Source organism: Conger conger, chromosome 15 (genome assembly GCF_963514075.1).
Source record: "Conger conger chromosome 15, fConCon1.1, whole genome shotgun sequence".
Taxonomy (NCBI): Eukaryota; Metazoa; Chordata; class Actinopteri; order Anguilliformes; family Congridae; genus Conger; species Conger conger.
In genome coordinates, this window is record NC_083774.1 from 16,841,378 (window position 1) to 16,859,152 (window position 17,775).

Consider the following 17,775-nt stretch of genomic DNA (forward strand, 5'->3'; position numbering starts at 1 on the left):
CGTGTCTTCAGTGGTCGATAACCATGTGTTTTTTTGAAGGACTGTCAACTTGGTCAATTTTGTTTTATGGCTCTTGAGTTCAGAAGCAGGCATAACCATACACAATATATTGTCCCTGGGTTTAATTGTAATATATCTACCTAATCATTGACAAACAACTTTATTCTCCATTTATATTGGCTTTGTCGTGCGAAATTTACTAGCCGTGCAACAGATTTTTAATCCTTTTCCTGTGGGAAGGTCTTTGCATTGGCTTCTATTGAGCACATAAATATGTGGTTTGGCCTTGGGAGCGGTATTTGTCAGTGAGAAATACCATTGCTGCGAGACGTGTCATCTTTTACTTGTGAGTTACAGCAGATGCTTGGAGCCACAGCTGTACTAGATGTGTTAAAAGTAGGAGGAGACTCATTTTCGTCTGTTCAGCTCTGTCTCAGCCATATATTTGTGTATTTGTACTTATTAAATGGCATGCCCAATCCCTGCCTATAATGATTTAGTATTTTCTTCAATGAATAATAAGCACAGTGAATCTCATAAGGTTTTGGAAACACCACACTCACAGATAATAGTTCACTGGCAAGTGTTAAAAATCAACCAACCCCCAAAAAACCCTGGCAGAACTCTTCTAGAAAAGAAGACTAAGGTTGTGGATAGTAGCTCTAAGCCGCATGTCAGATGACAGCGATCGGCCTGGTTAATTGTTTTGACCTTAGTTTGTTGAGTCTCTTTCAACGTCCAAACAAAAACCCGGGGAAAAGCTGGCAGGTCGGATGCGATTAGTGCGGAGTTGCGTGAATGGGTGAACGGCAGGCTTAGAATAAGGTGCCTGTCCCACTTTGAGAGGACAGCAGACAGTTTCCCCCCCCCTTTTTTAATATACCTCACCCCCGCTGAGTCTCTGTAGGTCTGGCCTCCCTGTTAGGTCAGGGGGTGTGTCTGGCCTGAGCCACAGTCACATGACCTCAGCTGGGGGGCTCTGCAAAGCTGTGTACTGACGACATGTCTGTCTGGAGGAGATCAGCCGCGGTGGGGGGGGGTAGCGGTGGCGGGTTCGAGTCGTGCTGTAAAGATTAGCCCTGTGTGTAGTTGGCTGACTTTTAACCCCTGAGGTGCCGGCCATCTGCGGTACACAGGAGAATGAATTTGTGCTAACTAGTCACTGTGTTAGTGCGGGGAGAGTGTGTAGTACAACCTGAAGAATACACTGAATACCAGGGACACCTTTCATTGTGTAGCATGAGGACAGTTGAGTGAAGTTTAGAATATTCATTATCCCCATATTTGTGCCTGATGAACTGATGTGGTCGTGGTTTTGATTTGTGCATGTGTTTACAAATTTAGCATTTTTATAGATTTTTCACTTTTGTTGTGCTGTGTAAAATGGCTGTCTGTTCTTTATTTCCACTCTTTTTTGTCCTTTTGTTTTTGGATTCAGCCTCTTATCATTTCTGTTTTCTCTATTTCAACTTGTTCTAAAGACTCTTCAAACAAACTTTTTATCATGGCAATTCTCCTCCCAGCATCAGCTTGAAATGGATCCAAATTTAAAGCGGTACCAGCATGCGGACCAGTGCCTTGGAAGGCTTTCAAAGAATCTTTGAGAGCAGAGAGAAATAAATAATAATATCTATAAAGGAAAAAAAGCACAATAAAGTATTTTTTTTTTTTAGGGGGGATGATAAGCTTTCATCTTCTCATAACAATAATGTTGGTAATGTCTTCTGAGGGAACAAAAAAAGCGTATATATTTCAGGACGCGGCGGTGGCACACATGAAAGGTGTCTGTGTAGTTGGGCAGCTATGTGGTCTTAAAGCTATTCTTTTCTCTTTTTTATACTGTGCTAGGGTCATCACAGTCAGGCTCTATAGCAGAGATTCCTACTCAGGGAAGGAGAGATACAGAGAACAAAGTGACAATCACTGCTGGTCTTTCTGGTTGTACCCTATCTCCCCCCCCACCCTCCATCAATGTGTCTGTGGAAACTGTGCATCACTACTGCTGCCCCTAACCACCTCCCTATGAGACTCACCCCCCAGGTATAAATCACTGTCAGTATTAAGCATATCTCTGCCTCATTAATGAATGATATAACACATTGGTATTCAGTCTTACTACCGGTGCATAGATTCAGTTCAGGTTTCATTAACACTTAATTGATCACCACCTGTAAGGCAGTTGATTGTGCAGTTGCCTCTCCTGGGTTCTGAATTGGATTGTGATTTATCCTATGTTCATATTTACAAAACAACGGGCATGCCCTCTCAGCAACGGTGTAATGGTTTCGACAGACTGCAGTTACACGCAGAGATAAGAAAGCCTTAGCATAATTATGATAGCACACAGGACATTCACACTGATTGGGCCTCAAAGGAATGTTCTGATTCACGATTTTAAAAAATGGAAAAGTAGTCAAAAACCCCCTAAAACGTCAGAGTATGCAGCCTGAGAAAGATGAACCAGTGACTCGACTTGTTGTTGTTCCTTGAATTTTAACAGTAGTGCAGATATACCCGGGAATACTGCGGTCACTTCTGATGTTGTGTGATTGAGCCAGTTCAACCCCTGCTGCATTTTGTTGCTATATGACATGTCGTGAAGACAGACTTCAACCTTCAGAAGGAATAGGATGGAAAGGCTTAAATAAGGTACACTGTGTATGTACCTTTTTTTCTTTCTTTAAAGCACCATGTGCTTATGATGGGATGGTTATAGTACCCACCCCACCAACCCAAAGTGTTGCCTGTCCAGCCGTTGATTGCATATTGTTTGTTCTGGTTCTGTAGCTGTGTGCTATTCCTGAAGTTAAGCTCTGAGCTGTTCCTTCACTTCCAACGAAACGCCACCCCCCCTCCCCGACTCTGACCTGGCTCGCAATTTAATTACTGCAGAGGCAAAAGATTAACCAACTTATAGTTAAGCCTTGTGTGTGAGAGCCGATTTATTATTTAGAGTTTTATTATATCCTACAATGTCATTTTGAACCCTACAGACCCCTCCCATTTTAATACCTTAAGTTAAATTCTTTCATTAAATGAACATGTCTGTATATTTCCTACCCATAAACCCCTACCCACACTCCATCCTCCCCTTTTTTCTCACCCTTATTCTTTCTCTCTTCCTCTCACTCTCTGTTCTTCATTGCATCAGCACTTATGAGGCTTAGGGGGGGGGGAACCCAACAGATCAACCCCTCCTCCTCCCCCTCCCACTGGACACCCCTGCAACTGCCGCCTGGAATGGTTCAGTCCTAATTTGCATGAGGTCCCTCTGAGTCGATCCATGTGTGGAGGGCTAGTTGTAAGGAATTAGTTTCTTTTTGAAGGGGTTGGATGTATGTCTTGGGAGCGAGGCTGTGTACTGTTTCTGGACCCTGAAAGCGTGCACTTGCTCGAGACTTCCCTGTAAATTGCTGAAGCCATCATGTATTGCGCCTATCCTGTCCCCGGAGTGGGCAGCAACTCCTTAATGTATTACTACAACGGGAAATCGGTGAGTGTACTTTTCTGCTTTGATGAAAGATTGTCTGTATTTGTGTCTGGAAATTGGCTGCTGGGTTTGGGGGTGTGGAACACAGCTGCTGTCAGACAGCAAAGTGCTCTCTCTGTACTGTTCTGCCTTTTTTTATGAATGCCTTTTGCATTTAATTGTTTTTCTCAATTTTGCCCTGATGTATTTCTGTTATAAGTTGTTTGGGAAAAAGTGCAAAAAATAAGGACAACAAATCACAAGTGAAATGTGTTGACTTTCCGTGTTCAGTGGGTAGTGAATAGCCGTATTGAAAAAAGAAAATCACGTTTTATGAATAATATCATTGGTACCTTTACAGTACTTTCGTTAAAGAAATGAAAGCTGTCATGAAACTTTTACCGACTTTTTTTTTTATAACTCACTCCACCAGTTGCGAAGAGTGAAAATAGAGTTTTTGAAGCTGTGAATTTGTTTTTATTGGCTGGTCTGTTTGGTGCTGAGACAGATGAAAGTGGGGTTTTTACTTAGTTGAAATAATAACAAGCCTGGGAATGATTAAGGAAAAGAGACTGCCTGTTAAGGTTTGACTTTCCTACTAGCGTTACTGTTATTCCATCTGCTTTTAATCAAATTGGCATTCATGGCTCTACGGGGAGCGTAAGGCGATTCATTGGTGTCTCAGTCACAGTCCTTTCATATCCAGTTCTTCTGAAAACTTTTATTTGGTGAGAGAGTGTGCGTGTTTGCGCTCGTGAGAGACCCTCTCAGACGGTTAGGGGGAGGAACGCAGTTACAGGTGTAAGAGAAGCAAGGTGGCCATGCATGCCGGCTCTTCTCGATGCTCTCTGTGGGCTGATATGGTGACAATGTTCCCCTCAGTGTCAGGACCTCTCCCTCCTATGGGCTCACAGATATCAGTTCTGTTCCATTGGAGTGCACCATTAATACTGAGCGCTCCCCATCTGCTGAAGTGAATAAAACAAATGACGCCAGGGTACTGTTTAATATTTAATAAACCTGCATTATATTTGACCCTACACCCATGAATTACTCTTGTTTTTCATGTCATTCGTACAGGCTATAATTACATGATACATTCACTGGTTAAGAACAAGTAATTACGGAGGTTCTGCAATATTTTCAAGATGTGCAGGTCTAATTTAATATCACTCTTCAGTAGTCCGGCTTATTTATATTTTTTTAAATGTCATATTACTTGTTTTGTTTTGTTTCGCATTTTTACGTAATCGTGGAAAAAACGTTTCAGAGGGACAGCTAATATTTAGCATGAAAGCCTGCCTTTATTTAAACTTCAGAACAATTGAGAGAGCGTCTGGAACATGTCTGCTGCAAGGCTCCTTTGATGAGAATGTGACTTCATGCAAGCCTAAGCTATACCCCTCCTCACACCCCACTAAAACAATTGACTTTGTTCCTACACCATAAAATAGCCTCTTTGATCTTTTTGTAATATTAAGTATTTCCAGGCTTCTATCTTGCATGGAAAATTGGTTACATGTGCTGACAAGAGCTCAGAGATGAACTTTGTGACCCTGAGCAGTTGGTGAATGAATTGTTTGTTACGTGCTTTTTTCTATATTCTATAAAAATGCAAATTGTTTGAATTCTGAAGAGTTTTTACGTTGAACTATTTTTCGTTGTTTTAAAGGTAATCTCCATAAGCAGAAGCTGCTGATATTTTTCTGATTTCAGGTTGTTAGGTTGTGTGTGAAATGTTGCTGTTTATGTTCATTGTTTGTAGAAGGTTGATACATTTACGGAGGCTAATACATTTGATACATTTTTAGCTCCGTTAAATGATGACTATGGTGTTGGTGGTCTGCTGTTTTTGATCCCTCAAGTAAAATGAGAATTTCACGCAAAACAATTGATCCTAACGCTGTTACCCTCGGAACGATGAGTCTGCTTCTCATAATGCCTCAGCATTCTGAATTCCGTGTCAGAATCTGATTTCGTACATCTGGAGTTTCAGATAGATTTGTTGTTGAACAGTTTGTTGAAGTTGCAACATTAAACCGTCTCATCTCCCCACACAGAAAAATAAACATCTTTCATTTAATACGAGAAGGCAATTCTTTGCCGTGAAAGACATTTTTCAGCAAAGGCTTAACCTTACCACTTTGAAGCATGAAACTCGTAATGTTACACTGTAGTAACTCGGCAAAACTAACTCAACAATCCACGCAGGCAGAGTTACTGGAGGCAGGCTAGCGGCCGCACATTAATAAGTACTGCCCGGACTGCCAGAGCTGTATGTGATAAGTATATAACTAAAAAGTGTGTGTGGATTTCTGCATGGTAAAGAATAGCCCTCAGACAGAGTCTGATTGGAGTTATTGACTAGGACAGACATGCTGTCACTTACAGCCCATTTCTTTGAGCTTCTATAAGGCAAGGTTGCCCCCCCCCCCCCCCCAGTTTTGTCCCTAATCCTATTTAGAAGTGTACCCTTATCTTGTAATATGTATCTGTATGTTGACTGTTTCAACGGTTTCCTCTTGTTATTTTGTGTTTTGGTGAGAGGCAGGTGTCTCAGGAAGCAGGGTTGAACAGGAAGGAGAAGAAACGTTACTTTTTAAAGCAAGGAGGGTACACTGTTAACTTCAACCCCCCCCCCCCGACTGTCTGCAAACTGTGTGTTTGCGCAGTAAGTAAGGATGAGAGGTTTGCAGAATAAACAAAACCACCACAATGAGAGGAAGAAGCAGAAGCTCCAGTGACCGGGAAGGGGGGGGGGCATTCTGCGTGCCCTGAGTGACAGCTCTGTAATCAGTGGCATCATAAAAGGAAACGCCGTGGCGATGGGTGCTCCTCCAGGGGCCGGGGGATCAGGCGGTGGGAGTTTGGGGTGGGAGGGGGGGGCGGGGCATACACCAGTGTGTTTTTGGGAAGGTTTATTAATGGGTCGACTGGTTAGCCCAGGCTAAAGAGGACAATTAGCTTTATCCTCCGCCATATGCTACCCATTGTGGCTTAGACGGGCGCGGGGGGGGGGGGCAGCCCCCGCCTCTGTACTGACCTGGGATCAGTGCGGGACGGGGCCCAGGAGAGCTTTTATTAATCAGCTTCATAGGGAGGTGTTGCACAGCCTCAGCCCGGCCACTGCCCACTGTCATCAGCCCGGGAGCCCTGCTCACATCCACACGCACATCAAAGCACAGGGAGGGAGCAGGTGTGGGCCAGGCGTGTGTGTGTGTGTGTGCGTGTCTGTGCGTGTGTGTGTGTGCGTGTCTGTGCGTGTGTGTGTGTGTGTGCGTGTCTGTGCATGTGTGCGTGTGTGTGTGTATGTGCGTGTTTGTGTGTATGTGTGTGTGAGTGTGTGTGTGTATGTGTGTGTGTGTGTGTGTGTATGCGTGTGTGTGTGTGTGCATGTGTGAGTGTGTGTGTGTGTGTGTGAGTGTGTGTGTTTGGGTTTGTGGGAGAAAGCTTCCTTTCCCCAGCATGCCAGGCTGAAAAGAGAGCAGCTTAAGTACTGGGGTTAGATTTCTGCATTTCTCAAGCAGTTATAAAATGACCGTGACTTTGACATAGCCAAATACTAAATGAGTCTAGCATGTGAATTAACATGCTGAATTTCAGAAATTAATAGCCCTGCTGTCCTTGCCGTTATAAAACGCCCAAGTTACTACAGCTGACTTTTAGTGGTTGACTGAAAACGCATTAGGAGGTATATTGATTTTTTTTACTATAAATGTCTTACATTTAAAAGTGCTTTCAAGGGAAATAAAAGGGATATGTTTCTCTCTCTATGCATGTTGAATTTGCTTAATTACCGACACGTGGGTCTGTAAATCCCCTCTGCTGTGTTTAGGGCTACAGGTATGTTGTGTCCTTAAGCAGAGCAGGGCACTTGGGCAGCTTGGTATGGCAGCTCAGTCATGAAGGGGGTAGCTGCCTGTCGCAGGTAATCGGAGGACTGCACTGGTCTGCTCACGCTCTTTTCCCCTGACCTCCCTCCCTGCGACATGTGGGGGGGACTACCATTGTTCAGCCCCTGTTAATCAACAGCTGAAATTAAAAGGCTCAAAAAAAAGAAAAAATTAAAAAAATTAAAAAATTACCTCTTTAGTCCATTTCCCACCCCATCTTTTTGTGCGTTCTATTTTGGTATATTTCTTTCGAGCATTTAACACTTTGAGGCGTGAAATCACAAATATGCGATTAGAAGGATCTTTCCTGAACATTCTATTGCTGATGTAATGATCGCTACTGGTAATTGAAAGCGACAGAATTCTGGAACATTCCAAAAAGCCCTTCTCTTCGTAGGGTTAAAATACAGTTTAATTAAATATTTAATATGAGATGATCTTTAATGATGAAAATAAAGCAAGTTTGCGACCCATGTTGAAAATGGGCAGTTGTGTGTTTGATGCATCTCTTCCCCAGCAAGCCTGCCCTTCTCTGCTGACACTTGAGTCCTGGAACATATGCCCGCAACACAACACCTGTAACCTATCTAAGGGTAGTGGGGAGGCTTTCCTGCCCAGGGTTTGTGCGAGACGTAATAAGTGTGGCTTTGGTTTCGTTCGGTGAGCCCCTGGGGCCCTTCTGGGGGGCTTCCGATGGGCTTATCCGGAAGGCAGACGAGCAAGGGTCAACTGTAGTATTTTCCGCTGTAGTTTTTTTTTTTTTCAATATTTTATTGTTTTTCAGATGGAATTATGGAGTAAAAAAAAATACACTGGTGGTCTAACAAATGAGAACTACTGTTTACATGTTGATGAATGGGATGAAAGCTGGGATTTGACTGGATTAGGAGCACCACTGATCTCCGGCCCGTGGATTGTCACTGTCACTGTTAAATGTGCCTCAGATTGCTGCATGGACTTCATCTCACCCTCCTCTTCTTCAAAAAAGACGCTGTTAAAACACATAACTTTCTGGGTCTGTTTTCACGGCTTCGGGCGGAAACGGGTTTTCTGGTGACACAGGCAGATTACTTTGTCATTAACCTTTGTGCTGAAATCCACCAAATATATGCAAAAACAGAATCGAAAGGAAGTGGATAAACAGATGTGTTTCGATGCGGGAATACGGGCCCACTGTTCTCACTCATGCTGATGGTGTTCCTGTTTTTCATTTGGCAGGTTTATGCACCGTCTCCGACCTCGGAGGACTTTAACCGAGACTCCCCCACCTTCCCGCCAGCCAAGCCGCCCAGCAGCATGTTTGCGAGCACCTTCTTCGGTGAGCGAGCTCTCCTCCCTGTCCCGCATCCTCACACGCAGGCCACGAGCCTGCCCACACGTTCCAATCCTGCCTGTTACATTGCGCAATGAGGTTATTCAGCCTCCAATTGACGAAGGCTCCCCGCTCCAATGTATTCCATGAGGCTACTTTGTTTGATTGTGTATCTAACTTGAAGTCTGGTTTTGCGGCGTAGTGTGCATCCGGCCTAATTTTTCTGCTGTCTTCTACGTACGTGCAGTACAGTCGTATCTGGTGTTGTGCGTTTTTTTCCCTTCTCCCCTCGTTCTGCCGGTTTCTGCAGACTACGCACTCTTAAAAACAGCCTCGCGCTAGAACAGGAATTAAACTGCGAGGGGGGGGGAAACGCGCAACGCGGGTTCCGAAAGAGCAGAGGCGCGAGAGCGTGTGCGTATCGGAGCTGCAGCGCCAGCCTTGCACTAATCATACCGGGGGAAGAGAAAGCTGTGTTTCTGCAACGCGCTCCCGTTTCCCAAGGACGGAGCGACGCTCTGGGGCCTGTGAGGAATCCGAGTCCCGGGCCTCGCTGCGAGCCAGACTGCGCTCAAGGTCCTCACAATTAGCAGAGGGGAGCCTGGTGTTTTCTCAGCTGTGCCCCGGACACGGCTCGCCTTTCACTCTGAGCAGATTTTCAGGATAACCCCACGCGAGTCAGCCCTTTGCGCAGGGAGGGGGAAGAGGGAGGGAGGGAGGGAGGGAGCGAGACCGTGGCCTAGGTCCAGAAAACTGCCCAAAGTTGTACTAACCGAAACATGGTTTTCAGCATATTTCCATGAGTAGACCTCTACATGAAAGGAACTGTGTGTTCTCGTTCCTTTAATTAAATGTAAAAAAATACAGAATGTGAGACCCGTAAATAGACTTCATCTGATATTCTGCGGGTGACTTTATAATTGCTTGACATTCATCTTTTTGTTTTGTTTTGTTTTTTCAATGTTTTGCTGATTTAGATGGGACCCAAAACTCCTCTGACCCCTGGAGCTCGTCCAACGGGATCAGCCAGCCCGGCTACGGGGGGATTCTGGCGAGCTCCTCATCTCACATGTCGCAGCCGGGAAACTACGGCAACATGCACTCGCACGAGCGCCTGGTGAGACCACGTCGCCCCGCCACGCCCGTTTAACGAAGCCGATGCTGCAGGGCTCACGTCTGACTTCTTCTTTCCACGGGGCTTGTTTTTCGTTCTCGGTTGTAAAGTGTAATTATCGTCGCCGTAACGCGGCGCGCTGTTTACGTTCAGCCAGTGAGCGTTTTACATTCAGCCAGTGAGCGGTGTGGCCGTCCGGGGAGACATTTCTCAGCTCTGAGTCGGGAGACTCTGTGCCAGACAGGCTCCGATTGAATTAGACTGACTGAGATGTTCTGAAAAATTCTGACTCGCTCCGGGGTCACAGCTTGCTCACGGGTGGAAGGCGGTCAGGATGTATGATCTGATGGGATTTATGATTCTATGCGGTTCTGTGGAAAGGCATTTTTTTCATGTGGCGTTTCAGTCCCGGTGACATCAGTGGGTCATTGGGGCTCTCTCTGTGCATTGCTGGCAGTGGATTGCTCACGCTGTCTGAAGTACGAACAACCAGTCCTCTCCCTGCCCGAAGGTCTCCTGTTGCTTCAATGCACTGGGAGTGCGATAGCATGACGTGGCCACAACCCGGCTTTTTAGATTTATAGGTGGCAAAATGTCACACTGGGTCAAACCAGTGAAGATCTCAATCAAACATACTTAATTAAGAGGATGGGGGACATCCAAAACCAGCGTGAACCGCAGGTATCAGAGCAAGGGCTCAGGGACGCCACTCTCCATTTTTAGGAAATACATTTTCTGGTCCGAAAAAAAGCCTCAAAGCCAGGTTCCCTGGATTTCAGTGCTGAAGTCACCACATTGGCCTGAAGGCGTTTACTCATCTCCAGCTGTAGTTTTATGTCGGCCTAATTGTGCACCAGTGGCGTTACAGCCTGTACTTCCACGGCAGTCAGGAAAGCTGAGATGAAAAGGTTTTTTGCCGTTTTTTAGAGAAGAAGGGTCTTTCGACGGTCCCGTGTGCATGAAGCGCGGCGTCCCCCTCGTGCTCCAGCAGGGCTCACCCGGAGCGCGTCACGGCGAGCGCGTATCGGAGCAGCGGATCGGCGCCTCTCCGCGCCCCCGCTCCCCGGACAGCGGCAGATCTGTGTCAGATTGCGGCTCGCGCCTGGCCGTCCTGCCTTTATCGCGGCCCTGTCTGGTTCATCATCCGCGCGAGGCGCTTTGTGTCTGCCGCCTGGCCCCCTTATCTGGGTTTCCATCTCTGTCCAGGCTGTCTGCTCGCTGGAGGTGCTGTTCACTGTGGCTGATGCAGGCCTGGCGCTCTGCGCGTGTGATGTGCAGAGACCTCTCGGACTCAAACTCGTGTTTTCATCCGTTTTCACTTGTCACTGAAACAAGGCAAAATGCAAACCAGGATATTTAAAGCTAAATCACTGCCTCCCACAGCATCCGGTTCTCTATCTGAGAATCTGCATTCAGTATGGATATTGGGACTGTCTGTTTGCCTGTAAAATTGTGTGTCTCATTTGTGAAACCTATACCATTATACCAGTGTATTCTTAAGCCATATTTATGAAGATGCATCATCTTTTGTCATTCCGAAATAACAACAATACAGTTGGAAACACACACACACAGAGCCCTGTGCCCTTGCACACTGTTGTAATGCTGTAATCTCTCCCGTTGTCCAGAACTACCCCGCACACTCCGTCTCCCCGACAGACATCAACCCCAGTCTTCCTCCCATGTCCAGCTTCCACCGTAACAACAGCAGCACTTCGCCCTTCGTCGCCGTCTCGCACACTCCGCCCGTCAACGCCACGGAGAACGTTCTGGGTAAGACATCCCCGCCGCAGGACGTATCTGAAAGTACTTTTCAAAGGGATCTGTTTGCAGTTTCACTGTATGTAACTGTCAATCTAATTGTGTTCAACTGTGAGTTTGACTGTGTTTAGCTGTGAGTTTGGCTGTTTAACTGTGAGTTTGACTGTTTAACTGTGAGTTTGGCTGATTTTTAACTGTGAGTTAGACTGTTTAACTGTGAATTTGACTGTGTTTAACTGTGAGTTTGGCTGTTTAACTGTGAATTTGACTGTTTAACTGTGAGTTTGACTGTGTTTAACTGTGAGTTTGGCTGTTTAACTGTGAGTTTGACTGTGTTTTACTGTGAGTTTGACTGTGTTCAACTGTGAGTTTGACTGTGTTTAACTGTGAGTTTGGCTGTTTAACTGTGAGTTTGACTGTGTTTTACTGTGAGTTTGACTGTGTTCAACTGTGAGTTTGGCTGTGTTTAACTGTGAGTTTGGCTGTTTAACTGTGAGTTTGGCTGTGTTTAACTGTGAGTTTGGCTGTGTTTAACTGTGAGTTTGGCTGTTTAACTGTGAGTTTGACTGTGTTTAACTGTGAGTTTGGCTGTGTTTAACTGTGAGTTTGACTGTTTAACTGTGAGTTTGGCTGTGTTTAACTGTGAGTTTGGCTGTGTTTAACTGTGAGTTTGACTGTTTAACTGAGTTTGGCTGTGTTTAACTGTGAGTTTGGCTGGTGTTTAACTGTGAGTTTGGCTGTGTTTAACTGTGAGTTTGGCTGTGTCTAACTGTGAGTTTGGCAGTTTAACTGTGAGTTTGGCTGTTTAACTGTGAGTTTGGCTGTGTTTAACTGTGAGTTTGACCACGTTTAACTGTGAGTTTGGCTGTGTTTAACTGTGAGTTTGGCTGTTTAACTGTGAGTTTGGCTGTTTAACTGTGAGTTTGGCTGTTTAACTGTGAGTTTGGCTGTGTTTAACTGTGAGTTTGGCTGTGTTTAACTGTGAGTTTGGCTGTGTTTAACTGTGAGTTTGGCTGTGTCTAACTGTGAGTTTGGCTGGTGTTTCAGCAGCAGTTGCTGCTGCTGCCGCCGCTGCAGCAGGGCCCCGGGGGAACAGCACTGGAAGCTCACAGACTGGAGATGCACTTGGAAAAGCCCTGGCTTCGGTGAGTTCAGCCTACTTTTAGACCTCTCTACCCGCTCCTCGCAACCCTCACTCCTCACTGAGGCTGAGGGTCCTGGGCAGGTGCAGGAGGGGAGGAGCGTGTCGGTGTTGGGCCGGGGGGGGAGTGGGGGGGAGAGGCTGGGGTAGGCAGGCCGTTTTTTCCTCGGGCAGAGTTGGGTGGGCCCTGGTTTCCACGGCAAGAAGGGGTTTTGTCACCCCATAGTTGTTACTTGGCAGGAGCAGCCGGGTCAGTCCATTCCTTTACATAAACGTCTGTCAGGCAGGACGGCAACGGATAGGAGGCTGCGGGAGGCCGGAAATCACGAACGGGCAACCGACTCGCGCAGGGTTTCACTGCTGGGACAAGTGATGGCATCTCAAGCAAAGATGGCTTCACAAGTCTAACCAGCCACAGGCATTGGTGAAGGCTGGACTGTGGCCCTTTTTTAGTTCAAACCGTCAAGATTGTGGCCAGGCTTTCAAACCGTTTGGGGGTTTCCGCCCCTCGCTAAGCTGTAACCCTGTGAGGCTCTCCGACCGAACCCACAGCCAGACCGCCTTTCTGCTGTTTCTCCCAAAGCAGACGTGGTTACGGAGGCCCCTAAACGCAAAACTATTTTGAGAGTTTGGCGGCTTGGTTTCTGAACATTTGATGCTGCACGCTGAAATAATGCCCCTCTCCAGAGATCAAAGGAAGCCAGCTTTGTTGTTCCGATGGGTATAAAGTGCTGTTCGGAACAGTGTGTGATCACACCTGCAGGGCCAGAGGATATATATTTTTTAATGCGTTTTGGGCCTAAGCCTGGATAATTAAGGTCCTAATCTCAGTGCATACAAGAAAGGGAATTGTACATAAAAAACGTATTTACCCAGAGTTCTCTGAGCCAGTGGATTTTGACTTCTTTTTCTAATTTGCCAGACAATGGAGTCCAAGTTTGTGCCCACACGGGATTCTTCCGGAAAAATAAGGTGCTTTTGTGAATATTTGCCTGTTCTGAATATCAAGACTTTTGGGCTGAAATTCTCTATAGATAACACAGGTGGGAACATGCAGACGACACTCTTTTTTGACTGTAACACCTGTTCATAATGCTTTGGTGAATGACTCTGCACATTAAACAAAACTTTTCTTTCCTTTCTTTCCTTTGAACCATAAGGAGAAGGGGGGACTGTAGGGAGAAACAAATTTGACTAATCCCACATTGGCATACACGTTCAAATGGGGTAAAAGGGGGACAATAATCACAAATTAAGTCTTTTTATATTTGCAGACTCCATTCCATTAGCATAAGAAAGCTGCTGTGATATGGACATGGTTGGGCTTGGGCAGGGGGGGGGTTGGCGGGATGGGCGGGGGTGGTAGGCGGGAGGTGGAGATGGGATGGGGGGTGTTTACGAGTGCAGGTTCAGCTCCGCAGGCTGCCCATTGTACAGCCTTTGTCCCCCGCCCTTTCGGACTGGCCCTGCTGATTGGCCCCCCACTGCCCGGGGAAGCGTGACCGATGGGGGGCGGAGCATTATTTGTTATTGTAAAATGAGCGCTGTCACTGTTTGGGTATAGCAGAATGTGCCGGAGTGGGGGGTGGGTGGTGGGGGCGGGGGGGTGGAGGAGAAAGGGTCAGGTCACACATGAGAGGTCAGGAGTCACTGCCGTAAAAATTACAGGTGCGTAAAAAAAGAAAAAAGAAAAAGAAAAATTTACCTCGTACTCCCAGGTGCCAGCTCCACTCATTGTTTCTTGATATGTCACTTCATATCAAGAGTGACATATTTAATCACAGTGATTTTAAAGTTTGTATTTAGTGCAGTGGTACATGTCACTTGCTCCGAACTGTGGTTTAGGTGCACACCAATTAAGAAAATAGTCATTAGTTATTTTATTGACTGATTTGAGGAAAAGCTCCCTCGAACCCACCACCGCCATCAAGACCATAACGTGATGTAATCATCAAGTCTCCAAGACAAATTCATGGATGCACCAAACAGTGAGGTTCAGGATGGAATAAAAAGAGATTACAAATAACTGCATTTCCTCGTATTGTTGAAAGTCAAATGGGCTTTATGTGGTACCACAAATGTTTGTCACTTGATTGAGCAGCTCATCGAGAAAATCCTCCTCGACACGCTGTTTGTCTGAGGGCTAATTAGTCGGATCGAAATTTAATGCCCTAGTTTCCATAAGATGTTTTCCCATTATGCGGAAAAATATTCTCTTATCAAGTGAGGAAACATGTAAGCTCAAGTGAGGAAACATTAATCCTGCTTGTGTCAAAAAAACTGACATAGTTCTCGTACACTGGCCCATGGAATATTCCCTCTGTCTTAAGCTTTGACGGAACCGGACGGCTCTGTGAGCTTGTCTCCCGTGCCGTGGGGATGGGCGCGAGGCCGGCGCGGAGCGGCAGGATGATAAAGGACGGGGACCCGCCTGCTCGTTCAGGTCGCCCTTTGTCACGGAGAACGCTTTGTTTGGGCGGGTCAGGGCCTGACGGGTCGCCCGTCCCACACGGGCTGCCATTACTGGCCCGGGTGAGGATCCGATGACCGCAGTTTTATTAGATCTCATCAATAACCCCTCCCTCGCCTCCTGTGCTGCGCCCCCCAACCCCGCACTCTGGGGAAACCGCGCCGCTGAGGGAGAGCGTCAGGGGTCAGGGGTCGTGTCGCTTCGCTCATGCAGATGAATGTACGGATTAAAAAACCAAGCTGATGGACCCGTGTGTCTCCGAGGCGTCCGAGAGACCGGCGTGCCCCGCCCCCCTCCCATATCTGGAGGCTGTTGGACTGTGTGCAGCCGATGGGGTGCAGCCGATGTGTGCAGCCGATGGGGTGCATTAAAGGGAATGCTCCGTGATATCAATTGGATTTAATGGCCAGCTGTCACCAGCATTCAGTGTCCTACCTGTTTTTTTGCAGCAGCAAAAAGTTTCGTTTTCGTCTTTTCTATTCTAAAGTTGTTCTAGGGGAAGACTTTTGGGGGGTTTTTTGTGGGGTGGAGTGTGGTGCTTTTCGACGGCAGGATGATGTATAATTGGAAGAAACAAAAGTTTCAGGGTTTGCAGATCTGTGGTAGTCTAAAAAAAGAAGGGAAAGGAAGGGGTGCGGGGAGGGAGAGGGATCCCGTGGGCTGTGGGCCGTGTCAGGGTGAGTTATGTGCGCCGCGGGTTTTGAAGGCGCTGCAGGAGGTGCTGGCTCATGTTGTTAAAGGCCCATATGCATGCTCAGAGCGTCTTCATACACTCGCGGGTAGTAAAAGGATCAGAATTGATGAGCCAATTTTGTCTACAAGCTGGCTATGAGGGTGTTTAACATCTGCTGCTCAAAAAAGTGTTGAAATAACAAGTTTGGCTTTTGAGAGTTCCGTGTTCTAGTACTGATAATGTTCTCTCTCTCTCTCTCTCCCCCTCTCTTTCTTATCAGATTTATTCGCCCGACCACACCAGCAGTAGCTTCCCATCGAACCCGTCTACGCCAGGGGGATCTCCATCGCCTCTGGCAGGAGCAGCGGGCGCAGCAGGCACGCCTGGCACCACAGGTAGAGTCAGGAGGGGCAGGGTATCCCTGGTTCGGAGGGGGGGGGTAGAACCCCGGTAACAACCCCAGCCATGAGACCACGACTCACTGCTGCTGCGAAGGAGCAGTTGTGCTTTGTTCAACCAGAGGATGATGTAGTGTAGACAGCTGTCTCTGTATACACCCCAATCCCCCCCCCCCCGCCCCTCCCTCCTCCATCCCTGCCACTTACCCCCAAGTATCCCCCCTGTCCTCAGCTGTTACCCCGGCCCGCAGGCAGCTGGTCCCCCTGGCGGAGCATATCCGTCTGCAATCGGCCTCTGGTTTCACTGGAGGTGGCCGGGGTGGGACCCTGTTGATGTCACAGAATCTCCAGTTGACATTGAGGTCACTGAACCCCATTCCCCACCCCTCCCTACAACTCTTTTTCCGCCTTGTTGACCTCCCTGTACGGGCCAGCTCTAGCACGGTGACAACGTTCTGCGGCATCCCTGAGATGCTCCCAGTGATGAGGTTGTCACAGAAGCTCGCTATGGTGTGGAGAAATGAATAGGCCACTTGTCACAGTCAGCGGTCACGCTGAAGAGGATATTGACTCCTGACCTGTTAGCAAAGCGAGGCTGGCTGCGTTGGGTCTGCTGTATTTTATCATTATCACCGAGCTGTGGTGACAGCGGCAGAGATTGGAAAACCTGGCTAACGAATGCCAGGGCAACACGGCTTCTTATAATGGGTTTGTGCGCAATGCAGTTGTGAGGTGTGAGGTTAGAATCCCTGGAAACTGAGGGCTTTCTCCGGGCTGGGTGAGGTGTCCTTATGCAGAGTCCAGAGTTGGGCTTTGTTGAGGACGCCGGTGATTGGTGTGAATGAAACCACCCACGCTGTCTCTTACATGAGCACCCACAGGGCTGTGAGCTGTGTTCAGCAACAGTGGGCAGAGTCTGGTGGAGGTTTTTTGGAGCTGATGCGGGCAGCTGGTTGGCTCCTGTATAAGCCCTGGCCCTGGTGCCCATGCTGGAGTCGGTGCCGAGCTGCCCATCTCATTAAAACAGCGGCCGCGCTGTCTTCTGTCCATCAGCTCTTCCTGTGAGAAGTGCAGATTCAGTTTGAAAGCAATATGTTTCTCCCCCCCCCTCTCTCTTTAAAGAACAAACAGAATCCTCCCTTTGAGCCAGAACTTTGATGTATAACCGTTGTCATAACAACACCTTGTTGGTTTTTCTGCATTAAGAGAAATATGTAAAATTCTCACGAGTTTCCCCCTGTGTCTGGACTCACGCCTGAGCTTGCAGTATTTGGAAAGGGCACTGGAGACTTTTCAGGATGGTTGTGTTGTTTTTTTAGTGATCAGAATCAAGACATGTTTATTTTTCCTTTTTTAATTAAGAGTTATATTTAGAGGGTCATGCAATAATTTTGTAGGAAGTTCAGATTAACTTCAAATACATCCATCTGTTCATCAGGATTAGGCCCTTAATTCAGTCATGATTGCTTTCCCTCTCTGCTAACGCAATAAAGACAAATCTCCATTTCAAGCAGGTAGTCAAAACCCAGACTAATTTTTCAAAC

The 17,775-nt window shown here is 46.9% G+C and overlaps 1 protein-coding gene across 7 annotated transcripts in view; it reads left to right on the forward strand.

The window, feature by feature from the left end:
- LOC133111531 (transcription factor 12-like) overlaps positions 1-17,775 on the forward strand; it is a 100,720-nt gene that overhangs the window by 70,094 nt on the left and 12,851 nt on the right. For 4 of the 7 annotated variants that reach the window (XM_061221963.1, XM_061221966.1, XM_061221964.1 and 1 more), the window contains 5 exons: positions 8,581-8,680; positions 9,652-9,791; positions 11,417-11,561; positions 12,597-12,694; positions 16,114-16,228. In XM_061221963.1, the coding sequence (XP_061077947.1) occupies positions 8,581-8,680; positions 9,652-9,791; positions 11,417-11,561; positions 12,597-12,694; positions 16,114-16,228 (598 nt within the window). Of the gene's footprint in view, positions 1-3,341; positions 3,494-8,580; positions 8,681-9,651; positions 9,792-11,416; positions 11,562-12,596; positions 12,695-16,113; positions 16,229-17,775 lie in introns of those variants that run through there. The other 3 variants (XM_061221968.1, XM_061221969.1, XM_061221965.1) reach the window with 2 other exon arrangements.